This window comes from Antennarius striatus, chromosome 5 (assembly GCF_040054535.1).
Source record: "Antennarius striatus isolate MH-2024 chromosome 5, ASM4005453v1, whole genome shotgun sequence".
NCBI classification, from domain to species: domain Eukaryota; kingdom Metazoa; phylum Chordata; class Actinopteri; order Lophiiformes; family Antennariidae; genus Antennarius; species Antennarius striatus.
The window spans coordinates 2,919,146-2,940,044 of NC_090780.1; the positions used below are offsets into that span (position 1 = coordinate 2,919,146).

General features: G+C 40.4%; 3 protein-coding genes across 4 annotated transcripts in view; 1 reads left to right on the plus strand and 2 right to left on the minus strand.

Moving 5' to 3' along the window:
- Window positions 1–327: 327 nt before the first annotated feature.
- LOC137594936 (elastase-1-like) lies at window positions 328–3,075 on the minus strand. Its single transcript, XM_068314636.1, has 7 exons — window positions 3,036–3,075; window positions 2,826–2,929; window positions 1,765–1,865; window positions 1,447–1,572; window positions 1,168–1,304; window positions 938–1,080; window positions 328–489 (listed from the first exon to the last, which is right to left on the minus strand). Exons 1-7 carry the CDS (start codon window positions 3,073–3,075, stop codon window positions 328–330), a joined length of 813 nt encoding a protein of 270 aa, XP_068170737.1.
- A 375-nt stretch (window positions 3,076–3,450) lies between these two features.
- On the minus strand, window positions 3,451–6,049 carry LOC137595218 (elastase-1-like). Of its 2 annotated transcripts, XM_068315151.1 has the most exons (8): window positions 5,997–6,049; window positions 5,675–5,772; window positions 5,191–5,291; window positions 4,837–4,962; window positions 4,447–4,583; window positions 4,213–4,355; window positions 3,722–3,871; window positions 3,451–3,574 (listed from the first exon to the last, which is right to left on the minus strand). In XM_068315151.1, the coding sequence occupies exons 1-8, from the start codon at window positions 6,034–6,036 to the stop codon at window positions 3,563–3,565; spliced, it is 807 nt and encodes a 268-aa protein (XP_068171252.1). In that variant the 5' UTR covers window positions 6,037–6,049; the 3' UTR covers window positions 3,451–3,562. The 2 variants fall into 2 exon arrangements, with proteins under 2 accessions (XP_068171252.1, XP_068171251.1); XM_068315150.1 differs by lacking the exon at window positions 3,451–3,574 and having other exon boundaries at window positions 3,704–3,871.
- Window positions 6,050–17,594: 11,545 nt separating this feature from the next.
- The window catches only part of asic1b (acid-sensing (proton-gated) ion channel 1b), a 146,212-nt gene continuing 142,907 nt past the window's right edge, over window positions 17,595–20,899 (plus strand). The window contains exon 1 of the mRNA XM_068315147.1: window positions 17,595–19,720. Within this exon, the coding sequence (XP_068171248.1) occupies window positions 19,359–19,720 (362 nt within the window). The 5' untranslated portion in view covers window positions 17,595–19,358. The remainder of the gene's footprint in view (window positions 19,721–20,899) is intronic.

A 20,899-nucleotide genomic window follows, 5' to 3' on the forward strand; every position in this document is an offset into this window, starting at 1 on the left:
ACTCTGACCTTTATAACTCATAGCACTTTAGCACTTCAATTTGTTTTTCTCAGAGGCAGAAATAATATAATTTATACATTTTTAAAAACCGTCAACAGTCCAAATGCAAAACATCAAACAGATAAACTGATTTCAAACACTTATTTATTATGAGTTTGATAGTGAATGGTTTGATCTGGGTATTAATGGCAGATTGAGTTCAACTGCTCGTCACCTGAAAGAAGAAAATGTCATATATTTAGAATATCACACAACTGCACATTCATTCAGTTATGATTATTTGGTTTAGTGAGTTACACATTTATTTTTTTTTTCAAATAAACTTTTTCATTCACTGACCGAGTTTATCCAGGTGATGTAGGCAGAGACGCGGGTGAAGACAGTCGGCTTCTGGGGAGTGTTACATCCCATACCAGACACGAAGCTGGCTATCCCATGGACGTACCAACGGTTGTTAACTTTGCAGCTCAGAGGACCACCAAAGTCCCCCTACATGGAGAAATCACACACAGAGATAACGCTACAAAGGGCTTTGTTGTTGTGTGTGGGCTTTTTTAAATTAATAGCCTTTCATTACGGGTGATTTGCTTATCTTTTGTAGCCTCACCAAGAGTGATGGAGATGAATGTGTGCAGTAAAATGTAATAATTGCATATTCTTCTTTCATCGGTTTTAACTTTGTAAAATTTTCAAACAGTTTCTTTCAGTGGGAATTCACCACTATAGATGTTTTTTTTTACTTAATGCCATGGAAACAATGAAAATTAGAGCCATAAGCATTATTGTGAATAATATGAATATGTATCATGTTTTTGTTTGTTTGGGGGGGGTGGGGGGGGTTCCCCACATTTGTTTAAAAAACCACTTAAATTTTGGAGAAATTCCACAGATATTTTTCACTTTGTCACTCAGTTTTGTGGTCGTGCAGCGCACTCACATTGCACCCTGACTGAGATCCACCTCCAGCACAGATCATGGTGGTCTTGATGGTGCTGCCCCACCATCCAGCACTGGTGCACGTCTTGTGGTCAACAATGGGGAGGTAGGCTTGAATCATTCTGTTGGCAATGCTTCCACCAGCTGGAGGCACACAGAAGAGAGATTAACAAAGAGAAGACAGCATACCTTATAGTCAGAAATGTGAGTTTAAGGAGTCCTTTAACTCACTGGACGTCTGTCCATATCCAGTGATGTAACAAGGGTGGTTATGAGGAAGGATCTCGCCAAAAGGAGGAAGGGCGATCACATTCACGTAGGATGTCAATGAGACATCAGACGATAGCTTCAACAGGGCAATGTCATTACTAGTGGTAAAAGAATAGACCTGAAAATTATTATTCTTTCACTGAATGACCGCATAAACCTAAAGATATGGTTTAACTTAAAGGCTGTTTAACCAAAATGTTTGCAGTCATTAAACATTTGAACCATCTACTGATGACCCACCCAGAGGAGATGCTGTTACTGTTCCATTCAGGATGGACATAAATATTGGCGATACTCCTGTATTGCTCTACTCCATGGCTGCTGTGTAGAATGAGATCACCGAGGACCACACGGATAGACCTGGGACTGTTTCACAGCGGATGACTTTATTTGTTATAGTAATACATAATAATACATACGAATAAAAGGAGAAAAAAAAATTGAATACGAATTTGTGAGGATGATGTGTGATGAAACAAAACCCAAGACAAAGACACCATGATGTATAACTGAGGAGAACCAATAGGATAATATGATAACAGCAATCACATCTGATACCTGTCCAAACACTGAGCAGCAGTTAAGACCCATCTTCTCCAGATCAGTGTTCCCCCACAGAAATGGTGATAGTTGCCATTAGATAAGTACTGAAGAGAGACCTGAAGTAGGAATCAGAAAAATAACGTCACAGAAAAAGGATTTTTTTTAAAAAGTCTTAGAAACATATTACAGAGAGGAAAATGAAAGTTGTTAAATGAAGTATAAGACAAAGCTCCCTATAGGTGAGTGAATTTGCCAATCTAGAAAAAAAAGTTTACAAAATTTTACAAAGAACAGAATGATCAACAGGAAGTGAGGTCACATTGCATGGAAACTTAGTGATCATCCTTCTCACATGATTTATCACCTCACTAGAAAGTTTCATAATAATTTTATGGCCTCAGGTTTTTTCATGACTTCTTCATCATTACATCATGTTCATTTTCCAGTCTGATAAAGCAGGCACCAGCTGCAAACCTCACACCCTGTGAGCTGTCATTGGCTGGGGGCTTCACACCCACCGCTCAAAGGTTGATGCCCAGATATGTTCCTCAACATAAACATAAAAATAAAAATAATACAGACAGATGGAAGAACGTCTGCACCAACAGACTCTGCACACTTCTATAGATTACATGTGCCTACTCATATTGTTTTAGAGAAATCCTAAACTTTATTCTTTAAAGTGATATTCCTTGAAAGATTCTTTGACTCTCTCTTTTGAGTTGTGTTGAAAAGATCGTCTCCACTCATCAGAATACTTAAAATGAGACCACAGCCAGCAATGGTTCTGGTATTTATTTTGCTGTGAATGAAGTGTGAAATCATTAATATAGCAATTTATTCACAACTTCCATTTGTGGGAATGTAGCTTCATAATTCATGAACGGACATCAGAGTGATATCCGTCTTCTTTTTTGTATCAGCAAGTAAACAAATAAGTTTAACTTCACCAAATGTCAAACTGTTAATTTCAGAATCATTGACTTACATTGTTTTTCTTGATACAAGAAAGACTTGTCAGAAAAAGTACAAAGATAAATTGCATGAAGAAGCGTGTTTGACGATGATAAATGTACCTGCCAAGGCCAAAAACTGGAATGAGACACATAATCACCTCCGACAACTCTTCCTGCAGCATTTCTCTGCACGTTACTGGATGTGAGCTCCAGCTCAGCCAGCGCTGAGGCACATAGGAGGGGGGTTAGAACACGGTTCCTCCTGCTACATATTCTTGGTTGCTCGGTAAAAGCAAAACATTTTTTTTAGTAGCGATTATTTTATCTTACCTGTGACCGTGAGTGTGGTGAAAAGCAGAAACACGAGCATGTCTGAAATTTCTTGTCATTTCTGAAAGCTCGTTTCATTCTTTTATACTCTTAGCTGACCTTCATTATAAGAACCCGCCGGCGAACTTGGCAGCAGTCAGAGAGGCACCTGTGGTTCTTCTCAGACGCTATCACAGCTTATAATGTTTTACAACACTTTGTTCAACATCACCATGCATTTACTGTATATAATATAATCGCATCACATTGTAGTATTAGTCTTGTTGAACATGGGTTTTATTTAATTTATACATTGGCACAGAATGTGTTATATCTTGTTGTTTATGAATATCTGATGCATGGTAGGAGGACTTGCAAAGGAAATGTGACCTTCAGATGGGAATGTATAAGTGGGAAATTAGTCATCACTCCAAGTTGAATCAGATTTTTATTTATTTTTCAGTGAGAGCAGACAGGTTGGCTCGAATAGCTGATGAAAAAGTGGTTTCACACATTCTACGCTTGTGCGCTTCAACACAGTTTTCTGTTTAAATCATGATCTGGAGGAAGAAGACAGAAGAACAGTGATGATTACCAGTGATAAAAAAACTACAACAACTGTGCATATGCCAACTATTCTGCACAAATAAGCAGTTATATTCAGTTACATGGGATGGATAAAGAGTATGTTAAAAATCTATACTGACCGACTCCATCCAATCGATGTAGGCGGAGACACGGGTGAAGACGGTGGGCTTCCTGGGGGTGTTACATCCCAAACTGGACACAAAGCTTGCAATACCATGGACGTGATATTTTCCATTAACAAGGCAGTTCAGGGGGCCGCCGGAGTCCCCCTGTGTGGAGATTAGATGGGAGAAACTCAGTGTTGTGGGCTTAATGGTACAGGGGTGGGTATTAAATGTAAATGATATGTAGTGGTGACCTGTTCACAGATAAAGAAGCTTATTTAAGTCGATATTGATATTTTTTTTAAATCCTCGTCTTATTGCTATTTTATATTTAGGATAACTGCTATTCACTACAACTTTGCACTGATAATCAGGCCTATCGTGGCATCTCCATGTCATCTCAGTTAAAGCCATTTGTCTTGGCCTTATCCGTCTTTTTTCACTCACTACAAATAAAAGGGTCATCGTTGACTTTCAGATGCGTCATTCAGGTACATTAGACTCACGTTGCACCCAGCCTCAGCACCACCGCCACCACAGACCATGGTGGACTTGACGGTGCTGCCCCACCAGCTGCTGCTGGAGCAGGTCCTGTGGTCGACCAGAGGAAGGGAGGCCTGCTTCAGCTGGGCGGACAGACTGCCGCCGGCTGGAGGGGTGAAACGTGTTAAACATTAGGGAGAAGACACAACCGCCGGCGGACATGATGGCTACTCATACAGATCATGCATTACACTCACTTGAAGTGAGTCCCCATCCGGTGATGTAGCACGGGTTTTTGTTAGGAAGAATCTGGCCGGAGGGAGGCAGAGAACCCAGCTGGACGTAGGGGTTCAAAGTGGCCTCAGAGGACAAACGCAGCAGGGCAATGTCATACCTGAGGCAGGTGTAGAAAGAACCAAACATACCATTTTTGTCTGTTGGTTACACTATCGCTTTCCTAAACCTCATATCAGCTCAGAAAATACAGAGGACATTTAGAAATTAGACAAGATTGAGAATTTGATTTTCCAATTATGAGTTTATCGTCTAAAAACATCTAAGGCATTCTCTCTCAATCAGTGAAAACATGCAGAATGGGTGTTAGGTTTCAAAAACTGAATGAATGTAAGAAGAAATGTGTTCCTCACCCAGCAGAGACGCTGTTAGAATTCCATCTGGGATGGATGTAAACACGACTGACGGCCGAGATCTGCTCTCTGCCACTGGGGTTGTTGAGGTCATGCTCCCCGAGAACGACGCGCCACGTCCTCTTGCTGCCGTATTCACAAATAATGAAAAGGTACACGTAAAAAAGGGGATCATGGGGTCTTTGAAGGATTTTTTATTTTTTATTATTCCAATCAAATAAATGAATCCCATTGATCATCATTATAAATGACATCTGTCTCCTCTGTACTGTATTGATAAGATCAGACTAACAACAGTCTAGTCAGTGAGATTAAAATGACAGTGAATAAGAGATGTTCTCCAGGTAGCCTCACCTGTCCACACAGTGAGCAGCGGTCATAACCCAACCTCTCTCTATCAGCGTTCCTCCACATGTGTGGCGGTATCTGCTTCCAGCTCTGTACTGAAGGGAGATCTGAAAGAGACACAGACTGTCCTGAATAACTGAAAATATTACAGTAGAGAGAGAGCGGAACTTTATTGATCCCTTAAGGAGGTTCTGTCAGGGAAACTAATTATTATTAGTTTATTATTATTATTATTATTATTATTATTATTATTATTAATAATAATAATAATAATAATAATAATAATAATAATAATAATAATAATAATAATAATAATAATAATAATAATAATAATAATAATAATAATAATATATTATTATTATTATTATTATTAGTTAATTATTACTTACTTTTGTTCATTTATTTCACACTGCAAAGTCCTGATCTGAAATCTGATGGTTTTGGGGGTTTTTAACTATAAGTGGGAACTTTAATTTTTAAGGTTTATTACCTGCCAAGGCCAGGAGTTGGGTTGGGCTACCTCGCCTCCCACAACCCTTTCAAGGCTATCCTCCAAGTACCTGGGTTGGGGATGTAGGTCAGCCAGCACTGGAACAAACAAACAAACAAACAAATAAATAAGTAAATAAAAAATAAATAAGCGTAAAAAAACAAGTAAGACATGATTGATGCATTGTTTTCCAGTTTCATAATAATACTTTTTTTCCCACGTATTGACATTAGGTCAGCAGAATCTGGATTTTACCAGACACCCGTCAGTCAGCACATACACACACATTTACGTGTCTCAGTGTGTAATGCCATTTTCTTACCCAGGGCTGCGACACTTGTGAACACCAGCAGTTGAAACATGTTCTTCTGTTCTTTAGAATGTTTCTGCAAAGGACAAATGTTTGCTTCCTTCTTTTATAGCTCAAGTCAGGCTTTACCAGTGTGGAAAAGAGTGGCTGGTGTTTCCCCTGAGACAACAACCCGGCCTGCACCTGTGTTCTGTCTCACACGGCGTTATCAGTCAGTGACCACACACCTCCTGCTTCGACCAGCAAAAAAGAGTCCACAAAGGAGACTGACATGTACAATGACAACTGTATCACTGGATGACATGAGTCACGGGGATTCAAAGGGCTTCGAAGGATATTTCTGTATTTATTTTGTTTGCTTAAGTCCATCACAGATATTTTAGCACAGAATTTCTGTTGGACTCAGAAAAGAAAATTCTGCTTCAGGGATTTGGAGTGAGGAAGAAAAGTTAAACAATGACTTAAGGGTGTACGAACCTTCTGCTACAAAAACAAACAACACAATTCTATCTCTGAGCATATGGATTGTTGCTTTTATATGTTATCACAAAGAGATTTCAGTCTTTTTTATGTACGTATGGAACCTGGAATAACTTGAATTGCCTGTAATGCACTGTGGTGCCTTGCTGAAGGGCACCTTGGCAGTGGTCAGGAGGTGAGCTGACGCCTCCCACGCTCACACTCCAGATGTTTTTTCCCACTCGGGTCTTGAACCGACGACCTTTCGTCCCCCAGTCCTAGACTTACGGGACTGAGCTGCTGCCGCCCCAAAATGTGATGTTATTAACATTCAAATGTTGGTGAAATAAATAAAGTCTTGTTTTTTTTACTGACTGAATATCGATCAAATGACTCTTATTTCAAGGTTAAATTTATCAAAAATACAAATTTTGCGCAGCCGTTCCTTAAACAGATACCCTTTTCAAGTTGTTTTATGTAACATGTCTCTTAATGTCTTTTCAGTATTTTTCATTGGACTTGAATGAATATAAATCAGTCCTTTATTTGACATAGAAGTCAAATTCTGAGTATTTTTACCCTACAGGAGAAACACTAGATGGTGCTGAAGAATAACGAATGCCTTAAATCTGTACTTGGTCACTTAGAGTCATCTGTAAAAGACACACAGACACTGTGTGGTTGTGGGATTTTCTGTTGAGGCGTCTGAATCTTGACACACATACATCTTAAATCCAGATACTTGATGCTCCAAGACATTTGAGGACAAAGTCAAACAGTTCCTTTCCCTGCTGGAAACTTTGATATCTGGTGTGAGAACTGAGTTGAAGAGGATTTCTCTCCTCATGTTTTGCTCTGACCTCTTTGACATTGAACAGTTGCCATGGATGGATTACTTCGATTATTTATGCGCAGCCAATCTCTAAGTCAAAGATATATGTACGAATACGGTTTTTAAAGCCGTTTACTTGTTCTAAACTGGATTCGGTGATATTTCCATGAATAGATTTTTGGACAAAAGGGAATGCCTCCGATGAGTCTGTCCTTAATAACACAGTCCTTAATGAGACAGAAAGTCATTTAAACTATGTGGATTTGGGATTATTGTCTAATCAGGCTATTAGACAGATAGCTGCGCTGACTGGTAATTGAGCTCGGCCGTGACACAGAGGGAAAAGGTCCTAATACCGCATGACTACAGGATCAACAGAGGTTCCGGGTGCTTTTTTTTTTTTCCAAAGCATGTTCGTACCCCCCCCACCCCACCTACCCCCACCCCATCACCCCAACCCTTTCTTGCAGAGGCATAAATCAGAGGACAAGATCAAAGACAGGAAGTGCTGGGATGTGCTAATTAAAGATGTTTGCACTTGATACAGCTTCCCCTCATTAATGAATAGTCGATTTGGTTCCCATAAAAATGTCTCTCACACACAGGAAAGGAAATTATGGTCCCCCCCCCCCCAAAAAAAAAAAAAAAATTAATGGAATGCACTGATTGGGTCTTATGACAGAGAGTCGAGGAGGTTTATCACAGAGTAACCAATGATTACGTCAATGTGACTCTGCTTGAGAAGCTCAGACAGACGCCAAAGTACAGCTAAAAGATTTAAATGGCCTTCCAGATTAGAAACGATAATTGCTGTTAGTGTACAGACATTGCAGCAAAATTCTGTTTTTCAAGCTGTGTGGCGCTCCTACCATCAGTCGCGTGGCTTTAAAGATGTATTAATGGAATGTTCTAGATATTTATCTACATGTGTTCTACACCAGAGCCTCTCCTGATAGCACAGAGAGTTTTTTTCTGATTTTTGTTTTTCCCTTTTGGGGAGGTTGGAGGTCCAGTGGCTCAGCTTTCATAGCTTTGTCAGTTTAGGTTACTCACTTTTTTGGTGGAATAGAGAGGATGTTCTGCATCCTATCCCCCCCTTCATGCTTTTGTTTATTCTGAATAGGTCTCTTCTTCCTCCTGCTGCTGACTCTTGCAGTGTTGATGATCTCTTTAGTTGCTTTCTTTGACACCAACATGTTAGAAAACGAAACGCATCCTGCAGCTTAAATTTTAAATAAAGACCCTGTTTATTTAAAACACCCTCTTGGCCTTGATGAATATTTTCACTGTTGACCAAACAAAACACCACAAGGCCAGAGTTGTACTCATTTCCCTGGAGTCTTATTTCAATTGTTGTGTAATGAAAGAAAATGTTTAAAAAAATGTAAAAAGAAAGTGGAAGATCCACCACTTTATCTGGACCCACACTCAAACTCAACAGGGTTGTGGCTCATCCACCCTTCCTCCAGCTTTAATGGAAATTCCTAGAGTAGTTTTTTATTCGTTCTGCAAAAGAACTAGCCAAACAACATAAACACACACAAAAAAAACTGCACAGAGGTCAATATGCATCTGATTCCACATCCACAAGCAGAAACCTCTCCATTTACCTACCTGCGTAAAACACTTATTCCACATGCATGTGTTGCTATGGCATTAAACTGCTGCACACACACACACACACACACACACACACACACACAGCACAAATCCACACATAGTCATGGAGAAGTAGTGTGTTATCGCATCCCCCTGCTGGGGAGGGAAACAGGGATGCATCAGAGGAGCTGTGCATCCTGCCGGCTGACAGCAGTGAAACCGATCCACCGACCTGTTTGCCATTTTTAATTGCAGTCATAACACAGTGAAAACAATCAATACGTTCTCCTCCTCTCATCAATCCTGCTTCCGCCCCAACTGTTTTTCTCTCTCTCGTTTCCTTCTATACTCTTCTTTCAACCTGCTTCCATCTAAATATTTCTAAAAAAAAGGTGTCAAAGAAGGCTATGGAAGGATGAGGTTTGTTGGGGGAAAAGGGATTAGGTGGTGTAAACTAATGTGCTGCTGGAGAAAGATGATCTGCTGTGGCTACGAGTGGCTGATTGATCCTGTAGAGCGCCGTTCATCCATCTCTGTCCCGCTGCGCTGCATTAACCTCCAGCTGTTTGCCTCCTCTTTCACCTCTGCTCTCTTTCCGGTGGCGTCGTGTCCTGACCCTCTCGTGCAGCAGTGAAAGGTTCTGCAGGAAGGAAAAAAGGAGGTCATGACTTCCTGCTCCCTTCAAGGAGCGACGGAGGAGAGCTAAGGTGCAACCCAGACACACCGTGTTACTTCACCTTATGCATGAAATTGATTTCAATTAAATTTCTTAATTAAAAAAATAAATAAATCAAGTTTCTAACCATGCAATAAACAGCTAGAATAAGCTTAAATATGCAAAGTGTGTGAAGTATGCTAAAAGTGATACAGTTAGTGAAACGCAGCATGTACAGTCATATCACCGTTACACAGAAATCTAATTAACACAAACACATAACGCAGCAGCTTCTGCTGCTGTTTAGTCAAACATGTTTTTATTACACTTCACATTTATATCTGCCACTGGATGCCAACATAATTATTTCCCAAGGGACCAGGGAATAGAATGGCTACAATAGCTTTATGTCAATTAACACAGTTTAACAGAGAGCGGCTGTCCATTTGAATGAGCGTGTTCTGATAACAGCTACTTGTTAATTGAAAGACTAATGTGTTGCTGCATGAGTTGTTACTTTTTTTAAATTTTTTTATTTTCCAGACAATTAACATGTTTTATTCCCACAGAATATAATAAGCCATCAAAGGTAACACAAGTCAGACGAGGTGCGGTGAGGTGAAATCGTGCTGTTTGATGTCTGGAGACATCTTCGCTTTGAACAACATCGGTCAAACCTTTGATTTCCAAAGCTATCGTGTATTCTGCCAATCATTTTTACCAGAGACAATTGCAAAGCACAAAAGAGACAGAGAGTCCAATTTTCAGAGCTTCACTCGTCTGTGAAATATTGCTTTCATGCATGGTTACTATTAACATTATGAGGGGAAGTTAGAGGGGGAAAGATTAACTCGGACTTCAGTAGTTTTTGACCGAAGGGAAAACGTTCAGTGTTTGAATGGTCGCAGTGATTTCCTACAAATGAATTTCGTGCAAATCGCAGATATACTTTTGTTCATCCACCCATTTATTCCACTCTAACGGTCTTGTCTACTTACACTTATAGCCAGCTGAATATGAGTGAAAGGCAGGGTACACCCCGGAGGAGACGCCAGCTCATCACAGGGCCAAACAAAAGTCAAACAGACACGCTCACACTCACACCTATGGACAATTTGGTGTGGTCAGTTCACCTGAGATGAATGTTTTTAGTGGTGGGAGGAATCCAGAAAAACCCAGAACTTTCTTGCGCCTCATGTATTCACATCAGGGCAACAATCCCGAGAACATTTCCAAACATGGTTTTGTTTTTCACATACTAAACGTAATTTCCCAGATGAACTCTAATTCCCTGACTAGAACTCCGCCAGAGTTGCATTTGAGCGTCTACCAGCAGGCTTCATCATTTAGCATTTCTCACAATCTCAGAGCCAGACTTCTAAATTTGAAATAAAATCAGTGTGAACTCCAAATAAGTAATTCTTTAACACCCTTTGTGATCGAAGTATATGCTTGCAATTTCTTTTAAATCATCTTTTACATGAAAATTGATTGCTTTCACTAGTAGGTGCCTGTTTTGCCAAGCCCTTATGTTATACAAGTAGCGGCGCATTACGGCTTACTTTCTCCTCCGGAGTTCAACAGAATGATCGGCAGAACACTAATGAAATAAGACACAAAGACGAGCGAGGGGACAGGGGTCACAATGAGGCCAGCATGTGAATATTTAATACGTTTTTAATGGAAAGAAGTCTTTAGGGTTAATTCTTCCTTAAAGTTAATTGCAATGTCCTTATACTCATAGGAGTGTAATTCTGTGAACAGGGGACTGTGGTAGAGTTCCCATGCTGGCTCTTGATGGGGCATCAGCTGTGGAAAATTGTTGTCCACTCAAAACGGCAGCAACAAGCTAAAAGTTAAAGTTTTTCATCATGGAAAATAAAAAGCACACAACAAAAATGCAACTGTGTTGTTCGATACACCAGCAGTGAAAGGGATCTGCCTGAAAGTCAACTTTTGCAACAGAACATTAACTGAAACATTTCAGTGGTTTTTGGCTGGCAGCTCGATTTGTTAAAATGTCAAAACAATAAATATAAAGTAAGAGGAAATTACTTGCATTACTTGGCTTTCAAAAATCTCTTGATGTTCATCTCAGGTTGAGCCCAAGGCTGTAAGTGCACAAAGTTTGTGGATGATGTTTGGAAAAGTTTTTTTTCCCACAGGCAGGTTTTTTTTTTTAACGTGTGTTGAACCAGAGATGCAGATAAATAACCAACCATAACCAAACCAAGTTTCTGATATCAAAAATATGTGATGGGTCTATCAGTAAAAAACATCTTCAGACACCACTGATAGTATCAGACACACGACATACTGAGGAATCAAAGCAATAATGGGTCATACTTTTACACCTATTATTTGGTGTGAAAATGCCTGCCGGTGAGCAAAACCCTACAGCTGGCTGGGTATGATTTGCACTAAACAGGGATTTAATAACTGCTTAGAAGTCTAGGGATTTATTTTACAAAGTTAGTTTATAACAAGACTTGAAGGAGAAAGGAGAAAGCCCCTCAGCTCACTGCACCACAGAGAGTCATGGTTCAGCTGTGGGTTTCGAGGCTTTGGGCTGATGGCTTCCCCTCCTGTCGATAAAGGTGTCCTTGACTGATAAAGATCATTGCCCACTAGGGCAGAAGGCATTTGTTTGTACCGAAACCTGCAGATCCTTATTAGATCTAATGACCATCTGTCTATGAAGACCTCGTCCGTCACCTTCTAATGACATCATCCTGTGGATCGGCGCCAAAACAAACCGTAAAGCGGGTTCGACGTGAGCTGGAGACAGACTGATCAGAGTCAAGAGTTTTCTGTTCCTTCAGTGTCCAAGGGGTTGCTAAAGAGACGCATCAGTGGGACCCCAGAGTGTGTTCATGTTACCTGGCAACTTCCACTGAGTAGGTTGTCACCATGTGGCCTTGGTCACAATAAAAAGCCAATCGGCATGAAATGAGAGGAGAGGAGAGGAACTTTTTTTTAAAAATACATCAGGCTTATATTTCCATCTGACGTCAATGATTTTTTTTTTCCTGAATGAAGCCGTGTCCCTAACTCTGTGGCATTTAATTTAATAGCAGACATTTAAAAAAAGGAATGGCACCAACTACGTTCCTGTTGTTGTTGTTTCTGAGGTTCGAAGGCGTAACTTGCCGTTACGTACCGTCAAAATCTGCTCCAACACAGTTATTATAAATAGCATCCTTGGGATGCTCCACCGGTCAATCCAATGGAGAAACGGATTCTGAAAGCAGTTTATCGGTCGTTAGGTCTGACTCTACTTCACAGTCCACCATGAAAGAAGAAATCTCCTCTCTACTTTGTTAATTCTGTGCTAAGAAATCCCCACGCCTCTCACAACTGTGGCCTCTTTTGTTTGAAGAAAGGTTCTAGCAGAATTTGAGGGTGTACTTGTCTTTTAAATATGGCAGAGGAGGCTAAGCTGGCATAGTAACCCAAAACCCTCGCATCTTCTCTCTGACATAGTTGTGTTCCAGGTTTTAACAGAAATGTATTCAACTAGATGTTTGAATACATGCAGGAATTCCTGTTAAATGCGTTGAGATGCAGACAGGTTCATTAACGTGGCCTTTAAAGCACACACTGGTGCCAACACCACTGCTGGTCCAAATGTTTCACAAATTAAAACATAACACACAATGAATTGTGCATTACCTTTTACTTCATGATCTGATGTAATTAAGTTATGATGTTCATGCATTCATGGAACTACCAGAGCTGCTGCCAGTACTGTACATTTGAGGCTTCTTTTCAATTTTTGTGCTTTAAAAAGTCCATTTGTAAAATAAAGACAGACTTCTACGCAGACAAATATGGAAATGTATTCATAAAACAGCATACATGAATGTGCACTAAGAAATGAGAGCAAGGTCTCTGAGGTATCTCTGAGGAGCATTCCACCGCCATCAGAAAGCTATTCTGGAATTGTTCCGATAAGAGCAGAGAACCGTGACTGCAGATAAACTCGTGTTTATGTGTGTAAGCAATTCAATATCTACTGTAATACCAAACCCATGTGTGTCACTGCTGCATAATGTCTCCTCAGAAGTCACACTGCCTCACTGGAACATGACTCATCTTCCTGGTGCTGTTGATCAATATAAGATGCCTCATTGTCACAGTCAGTACTGTGGCAAATGGCAATTATGGACACATTATGAACACCTTCACGGATGAGCTCCTTTCTCCTGCAGGCAATATGGTTTCTATGACAGATCTGGCACCGGTGGTCTTACAATACATCTGTGTTATTGCTCATGTTTGGCACGCTCACTCTGATATATTTCAATGTTCCGTTCAATCACCTACAAGAGAATTAAAAGAGGATGCGAACGGATATTTCTGTCAGGGATAGTACAAGTCCAAGCTGATGGCATCTAATTCAGGAAGCAACGGTCAAAGTCACCAACAGTCACTCATCCTCATGATCCATGATAACATAATCAATCATAGTACAATAGCAAATCCTTACAGTTTTCAGATCAATAAAATATTTGTATGACAATCCTTTTCAGCTGCAAACAAGTTATATTCATTGGAGTTGAGAAGTCTAAAGGTGTACTTTGAGTCTCCACTTGTGGTTTTTCCTGAAAAACCACATTGATCTTAATGTCTTTGTCAGGAATATGAGCAGCTGTCACACCAGGGAACTTCTGCATTTGCACAACCTGGAGATAAAACACAGCGTAGTTCCATTCACTGAACTGTCCTGTTCATACATCGTTCCGCATTGGTAACCATTTGTCATCATATGGAGGTGATGTTCAGTACATTTACAAGTCGTGATGTTCAGTACATTTACAAGTCATGAAACGCAATAACTATTTTAACTATGAAAAGTGTGTGCCCTGAGCCGCTAGATGAAGCTCTTGTTTCCAGCAGCTATAATGAAGTGGGATAAGTGTGTGTGGTGCAAGACGGCGAGCAACAGCCTCCTCAGTCTTCAGAACGCTGACCTGACCCAACAAACAAATAGACTGATTACAACAGATATCTTATCGTGGCTTCATCTGAGTCACCAGGATAAAGACCATTACAGAGCCCACACACCAGATAGCAATGGTCTCAGAAAGTGGAAGGTAAAAAAATTTTTAAAAAAAACTTCTGGAGCCCTAAATGCAGAAGAATATGTAAATTGCATATTGTAAATATTTAAGATGTACATGGAGCATATCTCAAATTAAATAACGAGCAAGTACAGGTCCCCCATACCTGCTTCTTTATGATAAATCCAGGAACTACTTACTTAAATCAGTACTGTTTTATAATTTGTTGGTATTTTAATAGACTTTACCTGAAATATTGGTGCTGTAGTTGAATTGTCGTACTGAGTTCCTGTTCAGACCAGTGCGTGGCCAAGCCAAAGTCTATCAGCTTGACATGGCGGGGGTCTCCAGTGATCTACAGCTATTATATCATTTGGTTCTATGTCACTGTGGACCTGCAACGCCTCAGCCATCTGCAGAACACAGGCAGGGATGTATTTTCAGTTTCTTGCAGGGTTTTAACCGACAGGGTTGTGTGCTTTATATCTGCCACTGAAGTTACTCTGATTTCACTCAGAATCATTGGCTGCATCATTTCATTGTAAGTCTTTATCCAGGAGTTCAAATGCTGGTGCCTTTCCAGCGATGAGGTCAAATAGAACAGACATTTGGCATCAATGTGCTGATCAAGGGAAAGGGTCAGGGAGAATCTGGTATTGAACTGGATCTCAAAAGGTCAAAGTGTTCACTGCTTAATTCTAAATGCTAAAACACTGAATTTTAGCATGAGCGCCGAACCAGCTGTTAGAATTATTGCTAACATGAGCTAACAAACTGACTGGAATATACAGACTAGATAAGAGCCTCTCCTTGCTGGAAGGTGTAACCATTGTTTGATCGTCTTTACCTGAACTTAGAACAGAAGTTCCCCAGCTTAACTCTGAGAGGTCGTGTCCTTCGGTCCTCCGTAATGACGTTTTCCTGTGATACATTTCCATGGATCACCCCGATTGCCATCTGCAGAAAACAAGCGTTACACTGGTTGTATTTCCCAGTTTAATAGTGACAGTTATGGGCTGTCTATCTTTGTATTGTGGTCTTACTTTTTGGATGATGTCACTGACGTCATTCAGGCTCACAGTGTTCATGTTTTTGGAGACGTATCCTTCCAAATCAATATGTAATGTCTGCAATGCCAGGGATTTAGTGTTTTTATTACTCTAATTATTTTCTCATTTCAGTCATCTAATGATCTAAAACCGTGTGTGTGTGTGTGCGTGTGTGTGTGTGTGTGTGTGTGTGTGTGTGTGTGTGCCAGTGGTAGCAAAGTTTTAACAAAGGGCAATGAACCTGAAGCAAAAGAAACATTTCATTGTTATCTTACAAACACTGCGTCTCTCTCCCACCTATTCAATATTTTTTAAAAGAGATTATTTTCCAGTGTTTCTGATTCTGTGTATAACACAAACGTAATGTATTACTTATATATGTTGTGGATTATTGTTGCCTTTTAAGTCCACTTTTGATGAGTAGAAAGTCATTGGTGTGGAGTATTTTCATTTTTAGGCTTTATTAAATTTAAATGTGACTCTTCTAATTTGAGGCTTCCACCTCAAGCTGACCAAGCACCACTCAGCTCCAGAGCGGCACTAATACCCTACTTTAAAAAAATAAAATAACAGCAACTATGTCGTTCTTTCCACTTTAATCCCCACATTTTGAGGAATCTTGTCAGTGTTTTGGAATCTACAGCCGAGTATTTTGATGAGCAAATTGCTGCTTTCTATGTTCAAACTCCAAAGCCATGTTTCAGACATCTAACTGCAAATCGATCGCTGTTTTATATCCATCCATCCATCAACAGTATGGCGCCGCTGTGTTGTGTGTCATCTGTTAACACAATCATCCTGTCAAACACTAGGGAATGTAAATCTGTCATTGCAATAAGAGCATTAAATTAAACAATCATATCGGTAAAAGACATGTTTTTCTTTATTCATGGTTCTTCACGGAGCAGTCGGCCACAAAGGTAGTTCCACTATTCTCTGTAGCTTCTTAAAAGGAGTAAGTTTGTTGTGTTTTTGTGAGATAACAGTCTGATTTTATTATTATATATTGCAAAACCTTGCAGGGATTTTGGGTTACTTTTCTATAAATGTTGCACTAAAAAGCCATCGTGTCCCAGTATGTAATACTTACACACAATGTTATTACTCAAAAGAATGAGCAAATAGACCCACAAAGCAAACACTCAAAATATAAAACATTTCTAGATAACTACCAGAACTTAGAGAGCCACAAAAATAAATAACGCAATCTTCTGTTTGAGGAAGGACACACGATTCATATTCATTCAATTCATTAACAAAAATGAGATTATCTGGAGCCAGAGGAGCAGACAAGGAGGCAAAAGGAGTTTCTAAAACCTCTTTCTGGAAGGTTTACCTTCAGTAAATGGTGGGAGAATGACCGTGTGTGTGGCGTGTCACCATAACAAGGTTTATAAAATTAAAAAGTGTGAACAGGTGAACTTTAATGTAAATTAGTTTATGTTTTTAGGCTGTAGGACAAAACAAAAGCAGGATTTAGATTTTTTTTGATATGGGTGGCAGTGAGAAATGAAATTCAGTAAAAGTTTACTTCTGGGCAAACCTTTGAATCACAAAACTCCATATTTTTAGTTTAATTTTCCACAACAAAATGACAGATTTTAACAGGTTTACTAGTGCAGTTGATTTTCTGAACATGGCTCTTCAAACTGTTTATTTATCCTTTGGGAGGGCTGCGTGCATCTTTTTGGGAAAAACTTGTGAAAACAACTTCACACTTTTTGCTTTCACTCAGCCTCTGACAGTAGCAGCTGTGATAAAAGTTACTTTACCTAGCAATGCAAGCAAATATGTGTTGAAAACTGACAAAAAATAAAATCGTGCAGTCTTTCTGCCGTCTTGAAAAAGTCCTCTCGTGTTTTCACTTCAAGTGTTCATGGAAATCAGCCGTCCTGCTCTGATACAACAGGTTTAGTCTGCAGATCTCACAAAACACCACATTGTTCTGTTTGTTTCCATGTTCTCCCTTTAGATGTTCATGGTCACGCATTTCTGGCTGCAGTTTGTTTCCTAAAAGAATCACACTTGACTTCATGGATGAGCGGTTTTGTTTGGATGTAGTCACTCGACCTCTGCTTCTGCACAAAGCACTGTTCACTTTTTAATTGTACATATTCTGACATTGAGTGCCTTACAAATTCAGATTGCACCGAAATGTAGCATATACAATCCTCGATCCCCATAAATTACCATTCCATATTCCACGACTTACAACAGGCGAACACAGACGCATGTAGAATTACAAGTAGCTCAGTTTGCCTCCTGAAACATCCCCAGCCCTTCTTCTTTATTGACCTTCTACTTCATACAACATTGAATTTGTTGGAAATCAATTGTTACTCTTCACAAGTCAGTAGTTGAGCTATCTAACCTTTAAAAAAAACCCAGTGAACTCATTTTGCAGATGTTGTCAATGCTAAAAAAAAAAAAAAAAAATCATAATAAAATTGTAAAATTAATCCAACTGTCTCCAAGGGAATGGAGGATCAGTCTACCTGAGGTGGATACTGGAGAAGAAGTTGAATGTGTGGGAACATCAGTGACTGATGTTGACTCATAATGTCACACTTCTCTCATCTGTGGGCTCAACAGTGGGGTGCACAAGTGACACCGACGCTGGACTTCGTCACTGGGTGTAATACCCCCACCGTCCTATCCGCGCTCTCGCCTGTTCGGGGCGACTTTAATTGATCCGGTTACGCCGCGACCGCCTGTGGTTCTCTGCGAGCATTTCATACTGCAGTTGTTCATCTTTTTCAAGCCACACATTTAAAAAAAAATTTTTTTTCTGCAATAATCAAGGACAAATTCACGGTAACACGGATGCAGACGGAGTGAATTCTACCCGCATTGTTGTGGAGGCAGCTTGGAAAAAAAAAAAAAAAAGGGAATGGATGCGAGCGAGCAGAGGCGCACCGAGTGTGTGGAGGCAGATACCTGACGGACCCAGCTCCTCTGTGATGCAGCTGGAACCCCCCCAGGACAACTGCGTCTGAAACGCCAAACAGGGACAAATAAGAGGATATCTGTGGGGTTGTTTTTTCTTTTCTTTCTTTTTTTTTTTTTGCATTGCATTTTGAAGATCGGATGGGGGGGGTAAAGCCATGATTCCAGTCTCCTCTCCCCCTCACGCACAGACGGAATATTCCGCCGTTTAGATTTTTCACAAGTCAGTTTTCCCGTTACCGTCACCGACGTGATTCATCAGTTTGTTTACTCCTCTCTCACATGTGAGCTGGGTTTTTTTTGTGTGTGTGTGTTTTTTTTCCCGCAGACCCATCCAGTGTAGGTGTTTTATTAGTTTTGAGTGTGTGTCATTATTATAATAACTCGGTTGATCATACAGAAGTGTGAGAAGAGAGGAGAGGACCGCGTTGGCATCTGTCCGTGCGCCATAGGATATTTCTGATGATGGAACTGTGACCGCAGCTTAGATTTTTTTAAAAACACACACAAAAAACACACACACACACACACTTGCCACACTTGTACTTTCCCCCAGGTGTTTTCATGTGGTTATTTTGAGTGTGTCTCTTGGAGATGCTCCGAACACATCCGTTGTAGAGGCTGTAAGTGACGCAACATCTCAAGACTGCATGAGAACTACATGCGTAGAAGGGCGTGAATCTTCAGAGTAACCTCCTTGACACTCATCTATAAAAACCTGGTTCAAACCCCCCACCCCCCAAAAAAACCGAAACTCATTCCAGTCACACAATGGATCTGAAAGCGGAATCCGAGGAGGTGGACTACAAGCGGCCAGCTCCGATAGAAGTTTTCGCCAGCAGGTCCACGCTCCACGGCATCTCGCACATGTTCACTTATGAGCGGGTGTGTATTAAACGCAGCCTGTGGATTTTGTTCTTCCTGGGCTCCCTTGGGGTACTGGTTATGGTGTGTGTGGACCGGGTCCAGTTCTACTTCCAGTACCCCCATGTCACCAAACTGGATGAGGTGGCGGCTCCGAAGATGGTCTTCCCCTCCATCACCTTCTGCAACCTCAACTCGTTCCGCTTCAGCCGGGTGACGCGCAACGACCTGTACCACGCTGGGGAGCTCCTCGCCTTGCTCAACGGCAGGTGTGTGTATGTGTGTGAGTGTGTGTGTGTGTTTGGTTCGTATATACTTAACCTGTGCATTAAGGGCAGACTGTAGCCCACAGCAGGTCTGCCTGCTGGTGTGCATGACATCAGAGGCCAGCCTGCAGTAACAGATGACTTTGGAAACAGGTAACCCTTCATTGAAACAAACCAGTATTCAGAACACAGATTCCCAGTAGACAAACTGCCTGCCTCAGATTTTGCCTCAGGGAACCTCATCTGTAAGATTGATTCCGGATGTGTCTGCATTGTGAAGCAATAGTCATAAAAATGAAACGTCTGGCTGCAATTGTACACCATTTAATTAGACTTCCTCCTTTAACATTTAGTACATGACAGAACTGTTCATTATTCCACTGAAATTTATTAAGAATCAGGACATCGATTGTTATCCATTTAAATTTGTGAAGTGTACGATTTCATTTTGGTTTTTCTGTTCACTTGTGGAAACAAAACATGGGTTTTGCTATAAATCTAGGTTGCATCTTAACTTTCTCTTTGCACATAGTTCTAGTACTACAGAGGTGGAAGGTTCTGCAGCACAAGACATAAATTTGTATTAAGATTATTAAACATCTCTTATCACCTCTACAAAAAATTAGTTTTATTTTCATTTTACCTCTTAATACAAACTAGTTCTGAAATGTTTCCATGTCTGTAAGAACATCTACCTAACAGAAGAGCTGAATGAGAGCAATCCATGCAGATGTTCCCTCCAGTCAAGCCATTGGTTCTATGTTCAACAGCATCAGAAGACAAATGGATATTTCATATAAGTCAGTCAATGGCATCAGCAGTGACAGTAATAGCCTTAGAAACTACTCATTTAGGTCAACTTACTTTTAAAGATCATATTATAGAAATATTACTGTGACACTATTGTTGCTGTAATCTACATTAAATAATGTACATTATTTAATGTTGTCCCCCATACTGTGTTTTTGTAGATCTGGAGAAATTATGACAGGGTGTCCAGAGAGGAACTGTGGTATTGTATGAGGAAGTCTGGAGTGGCAGAGAAGTATGTTAGAGCGGTGCAGGACATGTATGAGGACTGTAAGACAGTGGTGAGGTGTGCTGTAGGTGTGACAAAGGAGTTCAAGGTGGAGGTGGGACTGCATCAGGGATCAGCTCTGAGCCCCTTCTTGTTGCTATGGT

What these genes read in the sequence shown, in the direction of transcription:
- LOC137594936 (XM_068314636.1), bottom strand. Translation starts at nt 3,075, where the DNA reads ATGCTCGTGTTTCTGCTTTTCACCACACTCACGGTCACAG. An exon ending in CACCACACTCACGGTCACAG is followed by an intron (nt 2,930 to 3,035) that starts GTAAGATAAAAT and finishes TATGTGCCTCAG; the next exon opens with CGCTGGCTGAGCTGGAGCTC. An exon ending in CCAGTTTTTGGCCTTGGCAG is followed by an intron (nt 1,866 to 2,825) that starts GTACATTTATCA and finishes TTCCTACTTCAG; the next exon opens with GTCTCTCTTCAGTACTTATC.
- LOC137595218 (XM_068315150.1), bottom strand. Translation starts at nt 6,036, where the DNA reads ATGTTTCAACTGCTGGTGTTCACAAGTGTCGCAGCCCTGG. An exon ending in CGGATGGGGACTCACTTCAA is followed by an intron (nt 4,356 to 4,446) that starts GTGAGTGTAATG and finishes TCACCCCTCCAG; the next exon opens with CCGGCGGCAGTCTGTCCGCC. An exon ending in GTGCTGAGGCTGGGTGCAAC is followed by an intron (nt 3,872 to 4,212) that starts GTGAGTCTAATG and finishes ATCTCCACACAG; the next exon opens with GGGGACTCCGGCGGCCCCCT.